General features: G+C 37.9%; 1 protein-coding gene across 1 annotated transcript in view; it reads left to right on the plus strand.

Moving 5' to 3' along the window:
• EPHA6 (EPH receptor A6) overlaps positions 1-21,636 on the plus strand; it is a 1,024,550-nt gene that overhangs the window by 996,942 nt on the left and 5,972 nt on the right. Inside the window, exon 16 of the mRNA XM_055567870.1 lies at positions 12,303-12,496. Coding sequence (XP_055423845.1) covers positions 12,303-12,496 — 194 coding nt within the window. The remainder of the gene's footprint in view (positions 1-12,302; positions 12,497-21,636) is intronic.

Below are 21,636 nucleotides of genomic sequence, written 5' to 3' on the forward strand. Positions count from 1 at the left end.
AAATGGTTCACGTTGTTCTTTTCTTCAGTTTAGGAATTTCTGTGAGGGTACAAGAATCCGATAGAACCTCCACAGAGCAGAGCATGTACAAGTGTAGATCCAGATGACAAGACAGATTTTCTAGGAGAGCAACTTCTGAGAGAAAAGGCCCAAATGTGTAATTTCCATCATAGACCCGCTTGTAAACTGTCCTTAGTTGCTGCCTAGAGCAGTCCAAAATCTGGTGTCAGCTCCTCCCTTCCTGGATCATGTCCAACAGTTTACGCAGTCATTCTGGCCATGTGTGTTGATGACCTGTGTCCAGGATGAACATTTAGAGAGCCATTCTGTCTGTTAAACCTCATATGGCCATAAAGACCATATCTGGAATCAGAAGTTGCTGCAGCCAGGAATAGACTCCTGACATTAAGCCCATCCTCATTCATTCTGTGTTGTCAGTATCCACAGTGCAAGGCCGAAGCCTCCCTCCACCCAGTGCTTTGTTGTTTTTCAAGGACTAGACAAGAGCTAAGCTAGTTATTTTCATGGTCTTTGGGTAGCTACCAAAGAATATGTAAGCAAGAATTGGAAACAAGGAGGAGAACAGAAATTTCTGAGGGGAGGGAAAAATGCCAAACCCTTGAGGTCCTCAGATCAATATAAGAGAGGAAAGTACTAACAGCTAAAATCTTTTATGTATTTTGTGAATATATTTCCTGCTGCAGTGAAGAGAGTTGAAATTCTGTTTAGCTTAACATACTGGAAGTCAGTGTATCTGTGACAGATCCTGTAACCAGAATTTCTGTTTGAAAGCAGAAATAGCTTAATCAAAACTTTCTGAGCTGCTCTCTCCAAATACTGGTTATTTCCTATTTGTCCTGAATTTCTCATGTTTGGTTAAGTTCGGTCTTGTATTTGACTTTCTGCAACCACGGTGTGTTTTAAATAAGAAAAGTCATTTTTAGACAATAAAAGTTCAACTATTTTCTGTTTGAATATTTTATATTTTTATTACATTTTGTGGAGTTTAATTTAAGGGCTTAGCTAAATATGGAATGTTAACATGCTTTAGGATTTTAAATGAGTATAGAAAATTTCAGGTAGTTTTTATGAGGTAGTCCTTTCATTCTGCAGACTGTGGCATATTTTATTGCAATGAACAATTCTGAGTTTGCATAGTCTATTTTAGAGAATAATATAATGAGTTTCCCAAAAGTCAGTAGTAATGTACATTAGGGAATATACAAAAGGAAATGAGAAAAAGCAGTGCAGAAGACTAGTCCATGTATGGCCTACCAGGCATAACAGTAGATGCCATCTGCTTAGCCATTCAGCAGTTACTGATTAAACTCATGCCAGTCACTGGGCATGTGGGTAGGTCTGGAGAACTTGAAAATCCAGCCCTCACTTTCAAGAAGCCCTCTGTGTAGGTGAGGAGATGAAGTTCTGGCATTTCTAAGTCGTGCTCCTGCCCCCAAGTAGAATGTATACTCCTCAAGGGTAGACTCAGGCCTTCTTTTTCTTTTTAATATAAACAACATTGTGTGAATGCAACATAGTTATTTTTTAACATATGCCCAAAAAAAGCATGCATGCCCTATTATTTAAGGTATTTTTGATTATATAAGCTTTCCCAGTGGCTCCACAGGTAAAGAATCTGCCTGCAAAGTAGGAGACATAGGAGACATCGGTTTGATTCCTCAGTCAGGAAGATCCCCTGGAGAAGAAAATGGCAACCCACCCCACTATTCTTGCCTGAAAAGTCCCTTGGACAGAGAAACTCAAGGGCTGCAGTCCAAAGGGTCACAAAGAGTCAGACACTACTGAGCAACTAAGCACAAGCAATTATAAAAAGCACCTGATACATAGAAGGTATTTAATTAATTGGTGGTAATAATCATAGCTTGCAATTTCTGAATTTACTGTGAGTCAATTATTTTAGATTATTGACTCATTTAATCTTCAAAATAATTCTCTAAGGTTGATACTATTTTTATTCCCATTTATAGATAAAAGGCTTTCTAGAAAATTTAAGCAACTTACCCAAGGTTGTATGTTAAGTCACTTCAGTTGTGCCTGACTCTTTGCGACCCTGTGGATTGTAGCCCACCAGTCTCCTCTGTCCATGAGATTCTCCAGGCAAAAATACCAGAGTAGGTTGCCATGCCCTCCTTCAGGGGATTTTCCTGACCCAGGGATCGAACCTACTTCTCTTACGTCTCTTGCATTGGCAGGTGGGTTTTTTACCTCTAGTGCCACCAGGGAAGCCCCAACCCCTGATAGAACTGAAGTTGGAGACCCCTGTTTTCCCCAAAGTGTGTGCTTTTACCCCTGAGCTATACTGTAGAAGTCTTAATTTTCAAAGGAGTCTCTATACCACACAAGCTCTATGAAATGAGATCAAAGCATCTTTAATTATGTATGCCTCTGTGTCACAGTAGAAGTGTTTCTATTATTTCCTATCAGCAAGAATGTGGATTGACTCACTGTTGTTTGAAAGTATAAATCTTTTCAGCAGTACTTTTTGTCTTGATGTTAAAAATTTATAAAATGTACTGTATTATATTTCTTAAAAATGTTTAAGGCAGTAGCTTAAAATAAAATTCTAATGGTCCACATATTTAGCCTATTACCAGAAACACGCCACAGGCACATTGAAGGCACAAATTTCCTCACTATTTTCTAAGAGTTTTAACTTTTTTTTAATGTATCACAGTATAATGTTTTATGTTATTTTCATCCGAGTTCAAAATAACTGTTGTTTACTACTTAATAGGAGTACATTGTAATGCTAGGAGCTACACTGGTTCCAAAGATGACACCAGGGGTATTGCAGTTCTTCCAACACTTATATTATGGAACGTGCTTAACTGAAGAAAATGCAAGCAAAACATGAACAGCAGGCAACATTAAGTAACCAAATCCCCACAGAGCTAATATGTCGGGGAAAAACTTGCACCACGTAAATGAGCGGCGACTTTGCTCAAACAAATGATCTGAATGCAAGACTAGAGACTTGGGTTTTGTCTGTTTTGTTTTTCCCTAGCATGTTGTTGTTTTTTTTTTTTTTTAAAAAAGGAAGAAAAAATTCGCCTGGAAGCAGTTTGAAGCCCAAATGCCTCCTGGGTATGGTATCATTTAGGCATATGCTACTAAGCCTGTTCAATTTCCCAAAAAGAGAACTGCTATCAGAGAACATCTCATTTGAGGTTTACTAGGAAACATAATGCTGCCTCAGTGTTTTTGTATTTTTTCTTCTCCTTACTTTTCAAAAGGTTTTATATAATAGTGAGTTTTTTTTAGATTGCTTTCTGAAGCTTACCTGAAGAAAAACAATACAATTCAACTTTACGATTTTTAATAGATGATGTGGTTGGAAATAACCTTTGACCTTATCTGAATTGGTTCCTCTTTTCAAAAGTTGAGAAGGAAGAAAATTACCTTTTACCATGTTTCTTGTTTGTCTTCATAATTCTAAAACCTTTCTCAATTATAGGTCAGTATTTTAGCCAAGAATGGTGGATATATAGAATCCACTTACCTTCAAATGCAGTATGATTTTATGATTCAGAGAGTCCAGTCATTTCCAATTTTTGTTTCTGATTAGATTTTCGAAACTCTGCTTTATTATGTAATGGTCCTTGTGTAATGATCTGTATAAGATACAGTAAATTGCTAAAGGCCCATTCCCATTATTTCCACCTTCCATATTACAGAGGGAGTTTTTGTACTTATTTGAATATGTTTCTACCAAAGCAATTTTCAAAATGACCTTTTTCTCATTTTTTTAAATAATTCCTCATATTGGTACATAGGCAGGAGCAACATTTTAATTAAATATACACTAATTACACTAGCATAATGCATGTCTGATACAGAAACAAGAGTAATAGGGGATATTGTGAGATTCAATCTACCACCATTGGAAATAATTCAAATAATAAAGTTCCAAGTAGAGGAAACCAATAACCAGTATGCTACTACCACAGTATAATTTTCAAGGGAATTCTTTTTTTTTTGCTGAAAGTATATACATACCAGAAACATTTTCATAAAAAAATTAACTATACCTTCCATTTCTGTTTGGAAGAAATTTACAATCTTTTGCTCTTATGATTTTTTATAATTCTTTGTTCTCTTTTAAAGCATATTTATAAAGAGGGCATCTTAAAATACTCTTTTACTGTATACTCATAAACTATGTTTCCAAAGATTTTAGGTATTTTTGCATGTGTGTGTGTTTGGTCATGTCCAAATTTTTGCAAATCCATGAACTGTAGCCCTCCAGGCTCCTCCGTCCATGGGATTTCCCAGGCAAGAATACTGGAGTGGGCTTCCATTTCCCTGTTCAGGTTGGGTTTTTTTAATGGGCCCTTAAAGTTGCCTGTTATCTTTCTAAAATTGAAATGGTGCACCAGTGAAGAAATGTTTGTTTTGGGTTTTTTGTTTTGTTTTTTTCCCCAGAGAGAACTTGGAAATATGGGCCTGAGTTTTAAGAATGTTGTCTTCTCATTTCAAAAATGTTGATTTGGAATATGTCTTTACATTGTTTTTATATTTCAAAAAATATACTTTGTTGGTGGGAACCTGCCTAGTAAAGAATATCTTGGCCTGCCAAATCTTCCTAATCTTAGTTTACAATGATATACTTTGGCCCATCTGGATTTTTGTCTCCCTACACTTGGAGCTCTGTGGGAAACAGTCCTTTCAAGGGATGCCAAGTCTAGATCTGGCAGTCAAAGAACTTTGAGATCAAGAGATGTTACCAGAGATCCTGCAGATTAAGCCTTCAGTTTCACTGACCCTAGAAATACAGCTTTTTGAGCTGAAAGGCACTGTCACAAGCACTGAATCCAGGCTCTTTTTTTTTTTTTTTTTCTTTCTCTTAATGAGGAGACAGAGAATTGCCCAAGCACAGAGCTTGTTAGTGACATTTCAGACTCCAGGGCAGTTCATGTGACTCCTTCACTAATGCTCATTCCACTACTTACACACTGAAGCATGGTTGCATAGAAAGTTTTAATTATCTCAGTCTCAAGAAGTATGACTTTCAACTGTTAGGGCGGAAGATTTTCCAAACCATAAAACATATCATCAGCAACCTTTTAATCTATAAGAGGGCTACACTTTCTATATTCCCCCATTTTGTCCACTCATTCAGCAATCTGACTGGTGTCTTACTGAGGATGAACATTCTCCATTTTTATAGGTCCTTGACATTCTATGGAGACTTCCATAAAATAAGATTGGAGAACTGTCTGAAGTATAGGGTTTTAAAAAATTGTTTATCTTAAAGTTAGAAAGGAAACGTTATGTTTCCATGCCCTAGTGATTTACAAATTATAAATTAGCCTCAGAAAAAAGTGTTTTCTGTCTGTATCTTATTCTTTCACCACTCTTATGTGCTTAGTCTCTCAATTGTGTCCGACTCTTTGCGACCCTGTGGACTGTAGCCCGCCAGGCTCCTCTGTCCATGGGATTCTCCAGGCAAGAATACTGGAGTGGGTTGTCATTTCCTCTTCCAAGGGATCTTCCCAGCCCAGGGATCGAACCCACATCTCCTGTGTCTCCTGCATTGCAGGCAGATTCTTTACCTGATAAGCCATCAAGCGGAATGTTCACCACTCTATCCCCCTTTGTTTTTTTCAATGTACACTGATTTTCATTTGAGTTTTGATTGCTTTCCACTGAATTATAATTTCTGTATGTTGAAAAATATTGACTAAGAGAGTAGGTATAAGATTTTAAATGTGATTTACTTATAACCACTTCTTTCCTTTCTTTTTTCTTTCCTTCTTTTCCCTGTGCAGTCACAACCTTTAAATTGCATATCAGAAAACTACATTGCCAGGGCTTTCAGTTTTACTGTTTTATAAATCTGAATGTCCTCATATCTATAAGTAATCATCATCACGAAAAGTAGGGATATACTGGGACTCTGCTTCACCATCCACCTTCAACTTGAAATTACAGATTTTCCACAAAGTCATGATGAATATTTAGAGAGAAGACAAAAATAGAATCATTTCACATTTCATTTACTATTGTACATTTTGGCCCTTGCTAAAATTTTGAGACAGTTTATTTTAAAAGGAAGTATGAATAACTAAATTCACTGTGCTTCTCTTTGGGAGATATTGAGCAGTGTTATAACATAAAAATGTGATTACCTGCACAGCCCAAACATTTCTTGTTCAACGGCATTGTTCAGGGATAACTCAGTGTCTTCCTATTGACTGTCTGCTCCTTGTTTGCCTAGTTTAATAAAAGGTTCACATTGTCTTCTTTGATTCAGAAACCTTCAGCACAATTGGAAAACTCATCAGATTCAACAAGAGCAGAACAGTCTGCTACGTGCCCCAACTGAGCCCAGTGTTGATTCTAGGATGCTAAAAATTGTAGTGTCAATGACAAGGAACCAGTATGATCTATTTAGAATAACCTGCCAGGTTTTAGATAATAACTTCTGACAAAATCTAATTCCTTCTGCCTCTGCACAGAAGTTATCACTGCAGTCATTTTCGTATTTTTTCACTTTATTTTAATTTTCTTCTTACACTTTAAAATAAGGATATAACCTTGCATAATTCTTCTCCAAAGGATGACAGCCTACAACTATCATAAAACCATACTACTAACAAAATTCTCTCTAGTAATTATCACCCCTTCATATCCTAAAACAAATCTCATTTAGTATTTTAGACAAAGCACTCCATATGCTGCTGGCTGCCTGTCAGTTCTTAAGTAGGGAACCAGAAATGCCTATAAAACAAAACTTCCCACAAAAGACATGTTTATGAAGATAAAGGTTAATAGACAGCTGCCATAGATCACATATATGACAATTGAAGTTCACTCTTTGGTTTGACAAGGCATTGTTTTAGATGCCAGGAACTCATGGAAAAAAGAAATAGTTCCTGCCCTTGAACTCGGCTTGCCCAGCTCAGAGAGTGCAAGTGTTTTGTGGCCAAAGCAGAGGAAAAGCAGGACCATGCCAGAGGTGAGGACTGAAAACCTGGGTCATAGTGAGCTGCTGCAGAGTTCCAGATATGGAAGGAGTGTGATCACAGTTTCACATCAGCAGGTTTGCTTCGGGTACACTGCAGGAGTTATTGAGGGAGTTAGAGGGGAGACAGAAAGACTAATTAAGTGGCTGTTGCAGTGATCAAAACAAAAAATAAATCATTTGAAAAGAGGATTTGAAAATGGGCTGTATTTAAAGTATATGAAGTTGGTGGAATCAACATCTAAGTTAGTTTTGAGCACCAGGAAAGACAGAAGCCCAGAGGACCCACTGATCTCTAACTTAAATCACTGAAAAAAGAATGCTACCCTTTTCAGAGGACAGAAATGCCAAACTTAGGAACAAGGTTAGTTTTGAACAACAGCAAAAGAAAAAAAAATTCATGTCACCTGTGTGACAACTTTATGAAGTGGTATATCCCAGAGACAGTAGATGTAGAAATCTTGAGAGAAAGCTGAACCGGAGCTACAAGAATGAAAGTCATCAGCAGTGGGTGAGTGAAAGCATGGAGTGTGTAAATGTCTACGAGAAGCTCAAGAGCTAATCCTAGGGGATGAGTCTGGAACGCAGCACAAGACTCAGGACAGGTTTTTTTCTACCACTGTCGTGATTCAGAGGCTACCAAGGTGATAATATAGGTCCAGTCTTCAGGAAATTACTAGCTATGTGAATCTGACACAATCTGCTCATCAGTTAGAGCTTCAGTTTTCTTACCTGCAAAATATGTATAACCACACTCACATAGAAGGTAAACTATGTTAAAATACCTAGCCCAGAAATTGACATATAATAAGCTCTCAAAGTTTCATATGTTAACTTGAATCAGAAACCAGAAACCTCATAGAAAATTTAACTCATGGTCACTCCAGCCCCAAAATTGCTCCTCCTCCTTTGTTTCCTTGAACAAGCCCAAACCCTAGAAGTCAATCTTCTCTTCTCCCTCTACTTCCCTGTCTAATCTCACCCGAGTCCTACATTCCTGTCAAGTCAATCTACTGCTTGTACCCTATGGCCTCTGTTTCAACTAAGGCTATCCTGACTTCTTGCCTGGATCACTGCAAGCCTCCTTCCTGGCCTTCCCTGTCCTCCCACTCTTATAGTGCAGCCAGAGTGAGCTTCCAAAAGGCAAATCTAATGCCATCTACTTGCCAAAACCCTTCTCCCCTTTGCATAAAGTCTGTGTTTATAGCATGAAAAATCATTCATGATCTCAAGAAACATAGTTTTTACTTAACCTTCCAGCCTCAAATCTCACCATTCTTCTCTTTGAGGAATCTGGTCTAGTTACAGAAATCTACTTCAATTCCCTAGTTAGATCACATCTCTTCTCTTAGACCCATCTAATCTCATGGACCCTGCTACCTTCTACATTCAGTTCACCTCCCCTGAGAAGTCTCCCAAAGGCTCAGATAGGTACTCTTCTGACAAATTTCCATGACTCCCTGTTCTACATAGCATGTTCCATATTCATTAGATTATATATTTGATCACCTTCTTTAGATTATATGTTTCCTAAAGACAGAGATGTTTCTTACTCATTATGCTATCCCTTATACATGGTATGTTTAATAGTACATTTTAAATGATGAATATTTATCTCTTTGGATAAATAAAAAATCCATTAGAAATATGTTGTATCTTTTAACCATTTTTTGAATCCTATTGCTCAAGTTTCTTCTCTAGCTCCTTGGTCACCTTCATTAGATTATATATTTCCTAAAGACAGAAATGTTTCTTACTCATTATGCTATCCCTTATACATGGTATGTTAATAGTACATTTTAAATGATGAATATTTATCTCTTTGGATAAATAAAAAATCCATTAGAAATATGTTGTATCTTTTAACCATTTTTTGAATCATATTGCTCAAGTTTCTTCTCTAGCTCCCTTCTAATTCAAAACTTTTAAGTGTGTGTAGTGTTTGCCAGTTGAAGTTCTCTATGTTTACTTTCCTTGTCTGTAAAGTGGGGATAAAAATAGTACCTACCACATAATATTACTGTGAGGATTAAAAGAGTTGACACATGTAAATCACTTAGAAATAGCACCTGGAAGTAGTCAAGAGCTCTCAATAATTGTTAGTAATTATTATTGTCACTGTTGTTGTTATTAGCATTTCCTCTAAGGTGGGACCTTCATGATTGATATCTGTCATGAACCAGGGCTCAGGACAAATTTCACAAAGTCACAAGTTAAAGAACAGGGAAAACTTTAAACCTAGAGGTCAGCAAGGAGAAATGTCATGAGTCCCCAAGTCTCCCAGTATCCCCACGGAAAGGCATGGTGGGACTAGACACTTGCTGAACACATTGTGGATAAAGGTTCCAGATGAAGGACCCCACTTTCTTGTCACTGTCTCTTCCTACAGGATACTCATGAGAACAACTTTGTCAAAAGAGAATAGACAGCTTGCTTGGCACCAAGCAATCTGGATTTGGGTGTCAACTGTTTACAGGAGTTGTCTGGAAAAGTCAGGTCTCCAGCAGCTAAGGATGTCTGGGTCATGGGAAACAGTAAACCTTATGGACAGGAGGAAAAAGCCACCAGTCTTTACAGGAATCTGACTTTGGGTCCAGTGCCTTCGTCTTAGAGAAGAACATGGCCCAATCTCACTTGGCTCATTGTCCAGCCAAACCAGAGAGAAATCAGGAGATCATTTTGAACAATAATGCTTGATGTCCCAATTTTTTATGAATATTTCTTTCTGAGGCACTTCAAATGCTGACTTGCTTCTGCTTTGACTCCCTCTTGGGTAGTTGAAACTCCAGATTTTCTACGAGTCTGCTCCTATATCAAGACAAACCCCAAAATTGCCTCGAATAGCTTTTGTTTTGGTCAATAACATTAATTAATGCATCAGATACCATAAATAGGGATAAATATACAAAATATAGACATGAAATTCCTGCTTTCAAGTATATTTCACCTGAGAGGAAGCAGGTGAAAAATTATAATACAGTGTAATAGATGCAATAATAGAAATGTGTACAGGACTCAGAAGCAGTCAGAAATGACTCTGTTCAGCCAGAGGTTACATTTTGCAAACTATGAAGTAAATATGTTTTTGATTTATCCTTATTACAAAACTTAGGATTGGATTTGAAGTCCAGTTAGCAGATATACAACAAAAGATAAAATGGTAATCATCACTCCTAAAATTGATATAAAACAATTGATATAAAACAGGAGAGGAAGACATTTTCATGAGAATTGAAAAGCATTCCTGCAGACTAGCCAGAGGACAAGTTTGGAAGCTATAAGGAACTAAGTTCAGATTTCAGCTCTGCTGCCTATGCTGTGTGAATTTAGGCAAGTTTCCTAACTTATCTGAGTCTAAATTTCCTCATTTAAGAATAAGGATAATAATAACTACCATATTGAGTTATTTTAAGCAGTAAATGAAAAAAAAAACATGCAAAGCATTTAGCACATGATACTTAATAAAGGCAGCTAATTTTTTTCTCAGACTATAACTTCACTTGTCATCTATTCTATGCACTTATAATTAGGTAACTCTGAAATTGCATAGAGAGGTCTCTTAGGGTGGGAATTTAAAGTCTTTCTATAATGGAATTCTATCCTATTTTTCTTAGTTACTTTCTAAAGCTATCCACAGTAGTTTTGATGCACTATAAGCATTTTTATACATATCCTGTTTTACTAAAATGTGTTGCAAAATGTGTTAAAATTCAGGCCTAGTCAGTAGCAAAAATAGTCAGAAAACAGGTTAGAAAAAGCATCATATTTAATAATAGATATACAATGAACAGGAAAAAAAGCTAGTATTCTGATAGGTTAAAGTGTTCTGGTCACAGACACTGATGGGATTATGAAAAATTACCTATTACTAAAAAGCTAAGCTTAACAATTAAGAGGAGGTTCCTGCAGCCTATTATTGCTTCTTTTTACAGACTACTTCTAGCATAAATTATTGATATCTTAGAGTCATGTCAAACGGTGTCACATAAAAAAGAAAATGAGTTTTTTTTAATTATAGAAAGTGAAAATGCATAGAGGGTGCTACAATAAAGAGAGCACTGATAACAATATTTACATTTGCATTTTTGTATTTTTGTTGTTGGCATGGGGAAGAGATGAGATTGCTTCTCTGTAAATATCAGGCTGTCCCTCAATTTTCCCATGTCAAAAATACAGAAAATAAACCCTTTCTTTTGTCTTTCCCCCAGAGATAATGTAAGAATAGTTACATGAATAATTTTGAACTCTTCATTTAAAAATAAACTACATAAATTCCAGGTCAATTTTACTGCATGATTAGGAAATTCCAGTGGGTTATATATTAAAAAGATAAATAGTAAATATCTTACCTTATCTTGATGTGATTTCTTAAGTACGAAAAAAATAAAATAAAATTACTGTCGTCTTGTTGTTACTCTTAACTTTGGCTTCTTACAGAGATTCCTTTCCCTAGAGCTGCATTGTCCTATATAGTAACCACTTGCCCCTGTGGCTATTTAAAATGTAAGGTCAATTAATTAAAATTAACTGGAAGTAAAATTCAGCTCCTCAGTCTTACTAGCCACATTTCAAGTGCTCAACAGCCACATGACCACTTGCTATCACACTGAACAGAGGGAGTATTTCTGTCATCATGGAAAGTTCTGTTAGACAGTGCTAGCCCAGAGGATACTCAGGCTAAATGTCCTGTTTCTCTGTGGTCTTAAACTGAACACTGATAGCATTTTGAAGATTAAATTACCTTAGAAATTCTGGAAGGACTTCATAATCATGTCAGTGTGAGACTAGGGGAAAGCCAGAAGTAAGTGAAGAGGAATTAAATGGCAAATAAAGAAGAAAGAAGGAAGGATGGCTGCAAAAAGAATATGCACTGACATTATTATAAAAGAATAAAAAGTGATTCAGGAATTTAGCAGAAGTACAATTTTACTTATAACATTTGTCACATATGGTTTTTACTAAATGCATCCATATTAGGCTGACTTTCTGATGTCCTAATTGGGTTTTGAGACATTCCAGCTAAATCACACAAAAACTATTTCTGGACATTGTGATGAAATTTAACCTCTCATCTCTATATCACAAGTTTAAAAAACATATTTTTCCTCTCAAGAGGAGTCAGCAGATGCTATGAAGATACTTGTAGTTCTTGATCACAATTTTTGTATTTATCCTTGTCTAGACTACATGCACTCACAAGTAGTTTTCATGCTTACCAATGTTTTGGTTTCCACTTCCTGTATGAAAGGAATTATAACTTAGTGTATGTATTGTTTGTCCCCAGAAGTAAGAGATAACTGTGTATGTTTGCATTTAGGTCATCCTGTCCATTGAAGAAGGTTACAGACTACCAGCTCCCATGGGCTGTCCGGCCTCTCTACACCAGCTGATGCTCCACTGCTGGCAGAAGGAGAGAAATCACAGACCAAAATTCACTGACATTGTCAGCTTCCTTGACAAACTGATCCGCAATCCCAGTGCCCTTCACACCCTGGTAGAGGACATCCTTGTGTAAGACGCATAATGTTGATTTTTCCCCTTGACAATCATGATTTCTTTCAGGCTGCAGACAAGACTAACAGGTAAAGAGGAGAAAGTTTGCCTTGATAACTGTCTTGGTTGTCTACTTTTTAGGATATTTTATGTAAGCCATATTTATCAGCTGAAAAGGCAATTTATTAACATTTTTAAATGATTTTTTTCCACAAGAAAGCAGTTTCCCGCTTTCTGTTTCTCCATATCTAATCTTTATGAATCCCTTTTTCAATATTTTTTCCTGTGTGGGTCTATAGTATTTATAATTCCTTTCTTGATTTACTGATTTTTCCTTATAAGTAGAATGTGTGTGTGCATGTGTGTGTGTGTGTGTGTGCAGCCTCTTTAATTTTCATGTCCATTCAGTATTCTGTCCCTCTATTTGAAATGGCAAGCAAGACAGGGGCAATTTGTGAATCAGTCAGGAGCAAGGATGTTTCCTGCTGATATGATCACATCCAGCTGTTGTTACTTTCCATTGCTAAAACCAGAAAAAGACAGATGACAAGACAAGAAAATGAAAGAGTTCATCTCCCATTTTATAAAAGTCAGTAGAGTTGAGAAGATCTACTCACTTCTCTCTGAAAAGCAATTATAAGAGGGCGAGTAGAAGGGAAAAAAAAAAAACACACTACCATCTATGTCTGAATGTACTACATTTAAAACACTATCAAGTTGAAAATACATTTCTGAATTTAGACCAAATTGGACTTAAACATAACCAAAGCACGTTCAAAGCTTACTTTCCTGACTCAGGAGATGGCCAATGGGCTATGCAGATGTTCAGCTTTAGGTCAGAAGTTCAAGTCAATGCCAGTTTGAGTGACAATGAGGCCAAAGGCTCTTCAAGGACTCCTCAAAACAAGCCTCAGTTCACAGCAGAGCGCAGAAGAGTTCACCTCTAAATCATTAATTGGCAGCCTCAGTAAAGTGAAGCCAAGCATGAAATAGCTAGAGATTAAACTATTACTCTAGCCGTCTTCCCTCAAGCAGTCCAGCATAGGAAGCTGGAGTGGTGAGGGTAGGGTGGGGGTGCCACTTTGGATTTTATCATAAAAGCAATGGGCAGCCCTTGAAGGATTTTAAGCAAGAGAACAGCCTGATCACATTTGCATTTCTGAAACATCACTCCAGGGCTGATTTAAACTGAAAGTGTAAAACAAGGAACAAGACTGGAAGCAGGGGCTGTCAAATGTTTGCAGCAAGCCCAACTAGGAAAGGTCAGGGCAAAGAAACAGGAAGAATGTCACCCTCTGGAACACCAAGAGTTAAGAACTGACCTGGAGAAAAGTATACAAAGGAGACAGAGAAAAAACAATCAGACAGGTAATGAGGAAAGTAGGAAAGAGCAGTATCCGTAGAAGCCAGAAAGGGAAACAGTTCCAAGGAGTTTAGTGTCCCAGGCTCCACAAAGCACCAGTAAGATAAAAACGAAGTGTGTCCATTGGATTTAACAACTATGCACTTAGGAATGCACGGGTGGCCTTTCCAAGTGCATTTTCAGTAACATTGTGTAAGACAGACACGATGGGGTAGGAATGAACGTGAGGTCAGAGAGACGAGCAATACAAAGTACCACGTCCAGTACTGGTTTCTCAGAAAATCTGTCTCTGAAGAGAAAGAGAAGTAGTTGGAGAAAGTGTTTCATGGGCTTTGTTTTTATATGTTTTATTGAAGAGACAAGTGTGCTTTAATGTTGGGGAGAAAGCGCTGCTAGGATGTGGATTGAGTCTGAAATGATTTAATCTGGGCATCTTGCGCTACAGGGTGAATGGACTCCACAGCCAGTGCCCGCCAGCGGAACTCTCTGACTGTTCTATGACTGTAGAAGCAGGCAGGTAAGAGCCTTCTTTTTGAAGAAAAGCAGACTGAGAAAACGAATTCTTCCCTGCTTTTCCAAGATAATAAATGTTCATAATATTTGGAAAATAATGATAAAGAATCTAAGATGAGAAGATACCAAAAAGTACAAATGATCCAGAGGTAAAGTCCATATGAGGGCTGGTATCTGAGGGTTAGGCATTGTGGTTTAACGGGCTTTGTGCAGTAAGGCCGGAAAAAGGCAGGCTCCGTGATGGCCCATCACAGGCGGGCCAGGAGCTGGGCTTTATAGAAAGTTAGCAGTTTTAATTGAGTTCTAAACTCTAATCTTTGGGGATCCAATTGGAAGTCTTTCTGACTGATTTGCTCTCCTTGTTTCTGACAAAGATATATATGCTACAGACTTTGCTCTCAGTGTACTTTTGTTGGGAAACAAAAGGAACCAGAGTTATACAGGTATCATGCCTGAACCTTTATCAGCATTCTTGTTTTCAAAGCAGCCTGAGTGAGTTACCAATTTCTACCCCCTCACTCCCAGTGCCATCCACCCACCCTGATCCTAGAGCACTGAGACTGCCTGGGGAAAAGAGATGTGGTAGGTTGAAGAAAGGCAGTGTTAGCAACAGGATGCCTGGTTTGTTTTATGCTTACAAAGCCATGACATTGCCCCTCCACCCCAAAAATTCCAAAGCCTAGTCTCCCTTCGCCGAGTGATGTTGGGCTAAGGCGATGTGATAGAGCATAGAATTGCAGTCTGTCCTCCCATGTACCTCTCAAAGGTGAAAGCGTCTAAGAGTATAATCCACAACAGCTCCTATTAAACTCTCCTATACCTCTTTCTCTATGATCCCCCTCCTTCCAAGTGTCTCTCACATTCCTGCACTGACATAACTCTCTCACCCACTACGCCCCCATGGTTTTTATTCCACTCTAATTGCTTTTTTTCTCAAGAATTCACCCAAGAAGCTTTTATCTGTTCTCTTGACAGTGTAGTAATAGGGGAAAAAATTAAGGTGATGAAAAGGGAGGAGGAAGGCTGAAACCCACAGCTTAATAATTTTATATGAGGGATACTGGAAATTTCATAAACATTAATTTTTCTTTCAAAAGACAGTATACCCAATAGAAAAAATCATTGGTCAGAGAAGGCTTTTATTATTTGAAACAGCCACTCCAAATAATGCTGACTTTTTTGTGCCTGACACACCCCCAGGGAGTATTCAGAGCTCTGTGAAATCCCCAGTCTTCTTGCTTTCTCTCCTACTCAAGAAAGTATATGGATATATAGATTAGGCTGCAGTCCATGGGGTCGCTAGGAGTCAGACACGACTGAGCAACTTCACTTCCACTTTTCACTTTCATGCATTGGAGAAGGAAATGGCAACCCACTCTAGTGTTCTTGCCTGGAGAATCCCAGGGACGGGGGAGCCTGATGGGCTGCCGTCTCTGGGGTCGCACAGAGTCGGACACGACTGAAGCGACTTAGCAGCAGCAGCAGCAGCAGTGATATTATAAGTATAGACTTAAATCCAATTGATTGTAAAAAATAATTTGAAAAAGTCCCTTAGTAATATAAGCAGTCATCCTCTCATGAATGAATTTCAAGGTAGCTTCACTTTCATTCACAGTACAATGATACCTTATAACTTCTTTTCAAAGTATCTGTAGCTTTCACATGATCCCCAGCCCCTGGGAGAAAGACCCAGCTTGAGGCCAAGGCTCCATAGAGAATGGCAATAGGAGCAGTGCCTGGCCAGGCCCCTTGAAACACCCCTATTCCCTTTCCCCTGACCCTCAGGATCAATCTTAAAGTTACTCACAACCCCAAGCAAGCATATTACCATGGGATCCAGAATTACATCTGGGGCCCAATAGTTCAATAGTACAAAGTGGTTCTCACTCACACCACCCACATTGTCCTACACACTCACTCTCCAACCTCTTCAAGCCCTAGCCCTGTTTCCTCTAGACACCAGAACCTACCAAGCTGGCCAGTGCCATTTTGGACAATGCTGCAGTGCAATAGGAAAATAGCACTTTTTTCCAGTCCCTGCTCCAGATCACCAGAATGTCACTGATAATTTTACAGATTATGGGCTCCTTGAAAGCATCAGCTATAAGGTAGCATTCAGAATAAGGCAGCATTTGACCAGATGGACCAGTCCATGACAGAAATCATATTCCACCCAAGCCAAGGCAGAAAGGAATATTCTCATTACCTGCTGGGCCATAGTTAAGGATTTAATAATATTTAAGTTCTTAGGAACTGGAACCACCACTTGCCTCGGTACATAAAAGTCAACTGTTGAACTTTCAAGCACTTGATTTCTAGTGATGTATGAACGATGAAGGTAGGGAAAAGCTCAAATCAATATCATCTGCTTTAGAGAACTTCAAGTAAACATTATAAGGCTAAATGGTACTACCTCCTTCCATCCGATTAATAAAGCACCTATAATGCTGTCTTCTGAGGGCAATAACTTTCAACAATTTTATATAAATGCTTCCATTCATTTTTTAAAACATCTTGCTAAGTGCTGCCTAGGCTGTCCATAATTTCCACTTGTTAAATTGTTTATAAACCAAGTAATGGACAACTTATTCTGTTTAATTTTTATAACTAGTACTTATAATGTTGTTTTTCATGACAGAGAAATCACAGGCTGGCCAAAACCAATGCAATTGAGTGATAAGCAAAGCTTTGTGGATGAAAGACAGACTATCAAGTATTAATCAGGAAATGTGAAACTTCTACCCATTAGAAAATCTAAATTCAACTCACATGAACTGTTGCCACAATATGATAATAATACTGATGCTAATATCAATACTAATACTGATAGAAATTATCATCATCATTATCAACAGTAATTATTACTGCTGCTTGTTGAGAACCTACTATGAACCAGTCGTTATACTAGGCATGTTTATCTGTCATGTCATTTAATCCTGTTTTTATCTCCATCTTTCATGTGAGAAATCAGAGACTCAAAAGAGGCTAAATTTCCCAAGGGTACGCAGCAAATTTGGAAAACTCAGCAGTGGCTATAGGACTGGAAAAGGTCAGTTTTCATTCCAGTCCCAAAGAAAGGCAATGCCAAAGAATGTTTAAACCACTGCACAATTGCATTCATTTCACACGCTAGCAAAGTAGTGCTCAAAATTCTACAAGCTAGGCTTCAACAGTACGTGAACCGAGAATTTCCAGATCTTCAAGCTGGATTTAGAAAAGGCAGAGGAACCAGAGATCAAATTACCAGCATCTGTTGGATCATAGTAAAAGCAAGAGAATTCCAGAAATTCTCATTTCTGGAATTGAAATAAGAAGTCAGTGCTTCATTGACTACACCAAAGCCTTTGACTGTGTGGATTAAAAAAAACTGTGGAAAATTCTTAAAGAGATAGGAATACCAGACCATCTAACCTGCCTCCTGAGAAACCTGTATGCAGGTCAAGAAACAACAGTTAGAACTGGACATGGAACAACAGACTGGTTCCAAATCAGGAAAGGAGTATGTCAAGGCTATATATTGTCACCCTGCTTATTTAGCCTATATGCAGAGTACATCATGCAAAATGCTGGGCTGGATGAAGCACAAGCTGGAATAAAGCTTGCCAGGAGAAATATCAATAACCTCAGATATGCAGATGACACCACCCTTATGGCAGAAAGCGAAGAGGAACTAAGAGCCTCTTGATGAAGTGAAAGAGGAGAGTGAAAAAGCTGCCTTAAAACTCAACATTCAAAAAAAAAAAACAAAAAACAAAAAAAAACTCAACATTCAAAAAACTAAGATCAGGACAAATAGCTGGGGAAACAATGAAAACAGTGACAGACTTTATTTTCTTGGGCTCCAAAATCACTGACATGGTGACTGCAGGCATGAATTTAAAAGATGCTTGCTCCTTGGAAGAAAAGCTATGAAAAACCTAGACAGCATATTGAAAAGCAGAGCAGAGACATTACTTTGCCAACAAAGGTCCATATAGTCAGAGCTATGGTTTTTCCAGTAGTCATAAATGGATGCAAGAGTTGGACCATAAAGAAGGCTGAGTGCCAAAGAATTGATGCTTTTGAACTGTGATGTGGGAGAAGGCTCTTGAGAGTCTCTCGGACTGCCAGGAGATTAAACCAGTCAATCTGAAAGGAAATCAACCCTGAATATTCACTGGAAGGACTGATGCTGAAGCTGAAGCTCCAGTGGCTTGGCCACCTGATGCAAAGAGCTGACTCATTGGAAAAGACCCTGATGCTGGGAACGATTGAAGGCAGGAGGAGAAGGGGATGACAGAGGATGAGATGGTTGGATGGCATCATGGACCCATTGGAGATGAGTTTGAGCAAGCTCCGGGAGTTGGTGATAGGAAAGCCTGGCATGCTGCAGTCCATGGAGTTGCAAAGAGTCAAACACAACTGAGTGACTGAACAACAACAACACACAGCAGGTAATTATTGAGTCAGGAATTTGAGTGAGAGCTACCAACTGCAAAGCCTGTTCTTTCCACTACAGAGTATACAGTCATCCAAAATTGTAAGATTATTTCCAGTACTTCAGTTTCAGAAATATGATTATTGGAAAACAGATACATTTTTGCATCTCCAGATAAATTTTATCTGGACTTCTCAGACTTCATAGGTGAAGTGTATAAAAGTTCCAAAAAGAATTTGTAGCAGTGTACAACCCGTTATTTTATGTTCTGCTAAGAAAATACAAGGATATAGAACATAAATATGCCCTCATTCATGGAAATAAAAGGAAGCATATTGTCTATATATTCCTTCAACGTCCTCTTGCAGTGCTCAGCCACTTGAAGAACATTACTTGAAAAAAGAAAATAGTAACTACAACAAAATACAGAAATGACGAAAATGTAGCAGCAACATAGTTCCAGAATTACATCCTCAGGCAATTTTGTAGATTGAATTTTTCCAGTGTTGGCAAATATCTGCTCTGCTTCTTTTCCTTGTTATGGCAAACATTACTTTCTCACAGAGCCCAGATGCTGCCTCTGTATCCTTTTTAAGACCACATTTTGATTACCACTGGCAATGAACTGTTGTTGACATATGAAATGAAATCTATTTCTGTCCCTCTGTGTGTACTTAGTTGTTCAGTCAAGTCTAACTCTTTGCGACCCCATGGAATGTAGCCTGCCAGGCTCCTCTGTCCACGGGATTTTCCAGGCAAGAATACTGGAGTGGGTGGCCATTTCCTTCGCCAAAGGATCTTCCCCACCCAGGAATCGAACCCGAGTCTCCTGTGTCTCCTGCATTGCACACCAATTCTTTAACCCACTGAGCCATCGGGGAATTATTTACATACAAAAAATGGACTTTCCTTGAGGTCCAGTGATGTTACTCAGAGTGTAGTGACCATATGCTAAGAACTCTACTCAGAATGTGGGAAATATTTAAACAATATTATTTCTACCCTGTATCTATCCTTCCTAATATTCAAACATATCTCTAATATTAAACTGAACAACAACATAATTTGCAAATTTGCTTTGAATTTCATTCCTTCATACTTTTTACCAGTTATTAGCCTTATTATGAGAATTAAATAACGTCAATAAAAAAACCTGATGACTTACTGAAAATAAAAGGCTGACAAAAAAATCATGCTCCCAGTTTAGTACTGTGGAGAGTCAGATTATTTGGAACAAAGAGATATTGCTCCCAAGCATGCAATAGTCACAAGATTTATGGCATGGTTCTATGCACTTAGGATTTTTATAACATCTTGTGCAAAATCACACTCTAAAATTTTTAAAGAATATCAAAAGTTTTCATTAATTGAACTTGTTTTCAAGTTGACAGGCCTAATTATAGGGAGGGCAGTGTTTTCCTTTTTTATCTAATTAGATAAATTCTTCCTTCAAAAGATAGGTAGGTAGTGTGTGTAGTAGATTGCTTTATGTGGTGGTGGTTTAGTCTCTAACTTGTGTCTGACTCTTGCGACCCCATGGACAGTAGCCTGCCTCTGTCCATAAGATTCTCCAGGCAAGAATCCTGGAGTCATTGCCATTTCCTTCTCCAGGGGACCTTCCCAACCCTGGAATCTAATCTGAGTCTCCTGTATTGCAGGCAGATTCTTTACCAACTGAGTATGAGGGAAGCCAGATTGTTTTATGGATTCACTAAATAATGTGAAGTGTAGTCTCTTGGTCATGAGATGAGAAACTCATGTAAAAATAGTGATACTGAATAAAGTAAATGTTGTGATCCTAGGTCCCCTAACCCTTTGCTGTCTCACTTGCCTTTAATTTCCTATCCTTCACTCTATTGAAATCTATTGTTGTTTAGTTGATAAGTTGTGTCCGACTCTTTGCAACCCCATGGAATGCAGCATGCCAGGCTTCCCTGTCCTTCACTGTCTCCCAGAGTTTTCTCAAACCCATGTCCATTGAGTTAGTGATGCCATCCAACCATCTCATCCTCTGTCATCCCCTTCTCCTCCTGCCTTCAATCCTTCCCAGAATAAGAGACTTTTCCAGTGAGTTGGCTCTTCACATCAAGAGGCCAATGTATTGGAGCTTCAGCTTCAGCATCAGTCTTTCCAGTGAATATTCAGGGTTGAAACCTATAAAGACAGACATAAACAAATATTTTTGCGATACAAGGAGTAATCTATATAAACAGCATATTCATTAATAGGATGACCATTTTAGCAATAGATTCTTACTATTCCATTTAATGAGTTAAATGAAAATAGATTCTTCATTATACATTACATTAGGTCATGAGCCAAACCTTTCTGCAGAGGATATTCAAATCTTAATCATCACTTATTTAATGAATTCTTTTAGTACTTTCAGCATCATGCTAAGGCTTATAGAAAATAGAAAGAGATATGAGATATGATTCCTGCCCTCAGGGAGTTTTAACTGACTCTTAAAATTATTCCATCTTATGGGGCTTTTCCCAAGGAAATAATTCAACTGAAGCATAAAGATACATGCTCTATAATTACATAATCAACTCTAATAAATTTAATAAGATTGATAGCAATTTAAGAGTCTAACTCAGGGAATTAACAAATTATTAACCATTGAAACATAGAATATTATATACTCACTTGAAAATGAGCTATGAAGACCATTGAAACATGGAAAATATTCATCAACATATGAAATACAGCAATACAAATAGAATGAACACTAACTGTAGACCTCTGCTAATACATAAAGGTAAAAACTAGAAAGAAAGAAGTTTTGTTAGAGTGGTAAAGGGAGAAAAGCCTTTAAGAATGTGGTAGTTTCATATTAAAATAAGATCCTGCCTTGGAATAGTG

The sequence above is a fragment of the Bubalus kerabau genome, chromosome 2 (assembly GCF_029407905.1).
Source record: "Bubalus kerabau isolate K-KA32 ecotype Philippines breed swamp buffalo chromosome 2, PCC_UOA_SB_1v2, whole genome shotgun sequence".
NCBI classification, from domain to species: Eukaryota; Metazoa; Chordata; class Mammalia; order Artiodactyla; family Bovidae; genus Bubalus; species Bubalus kerabau.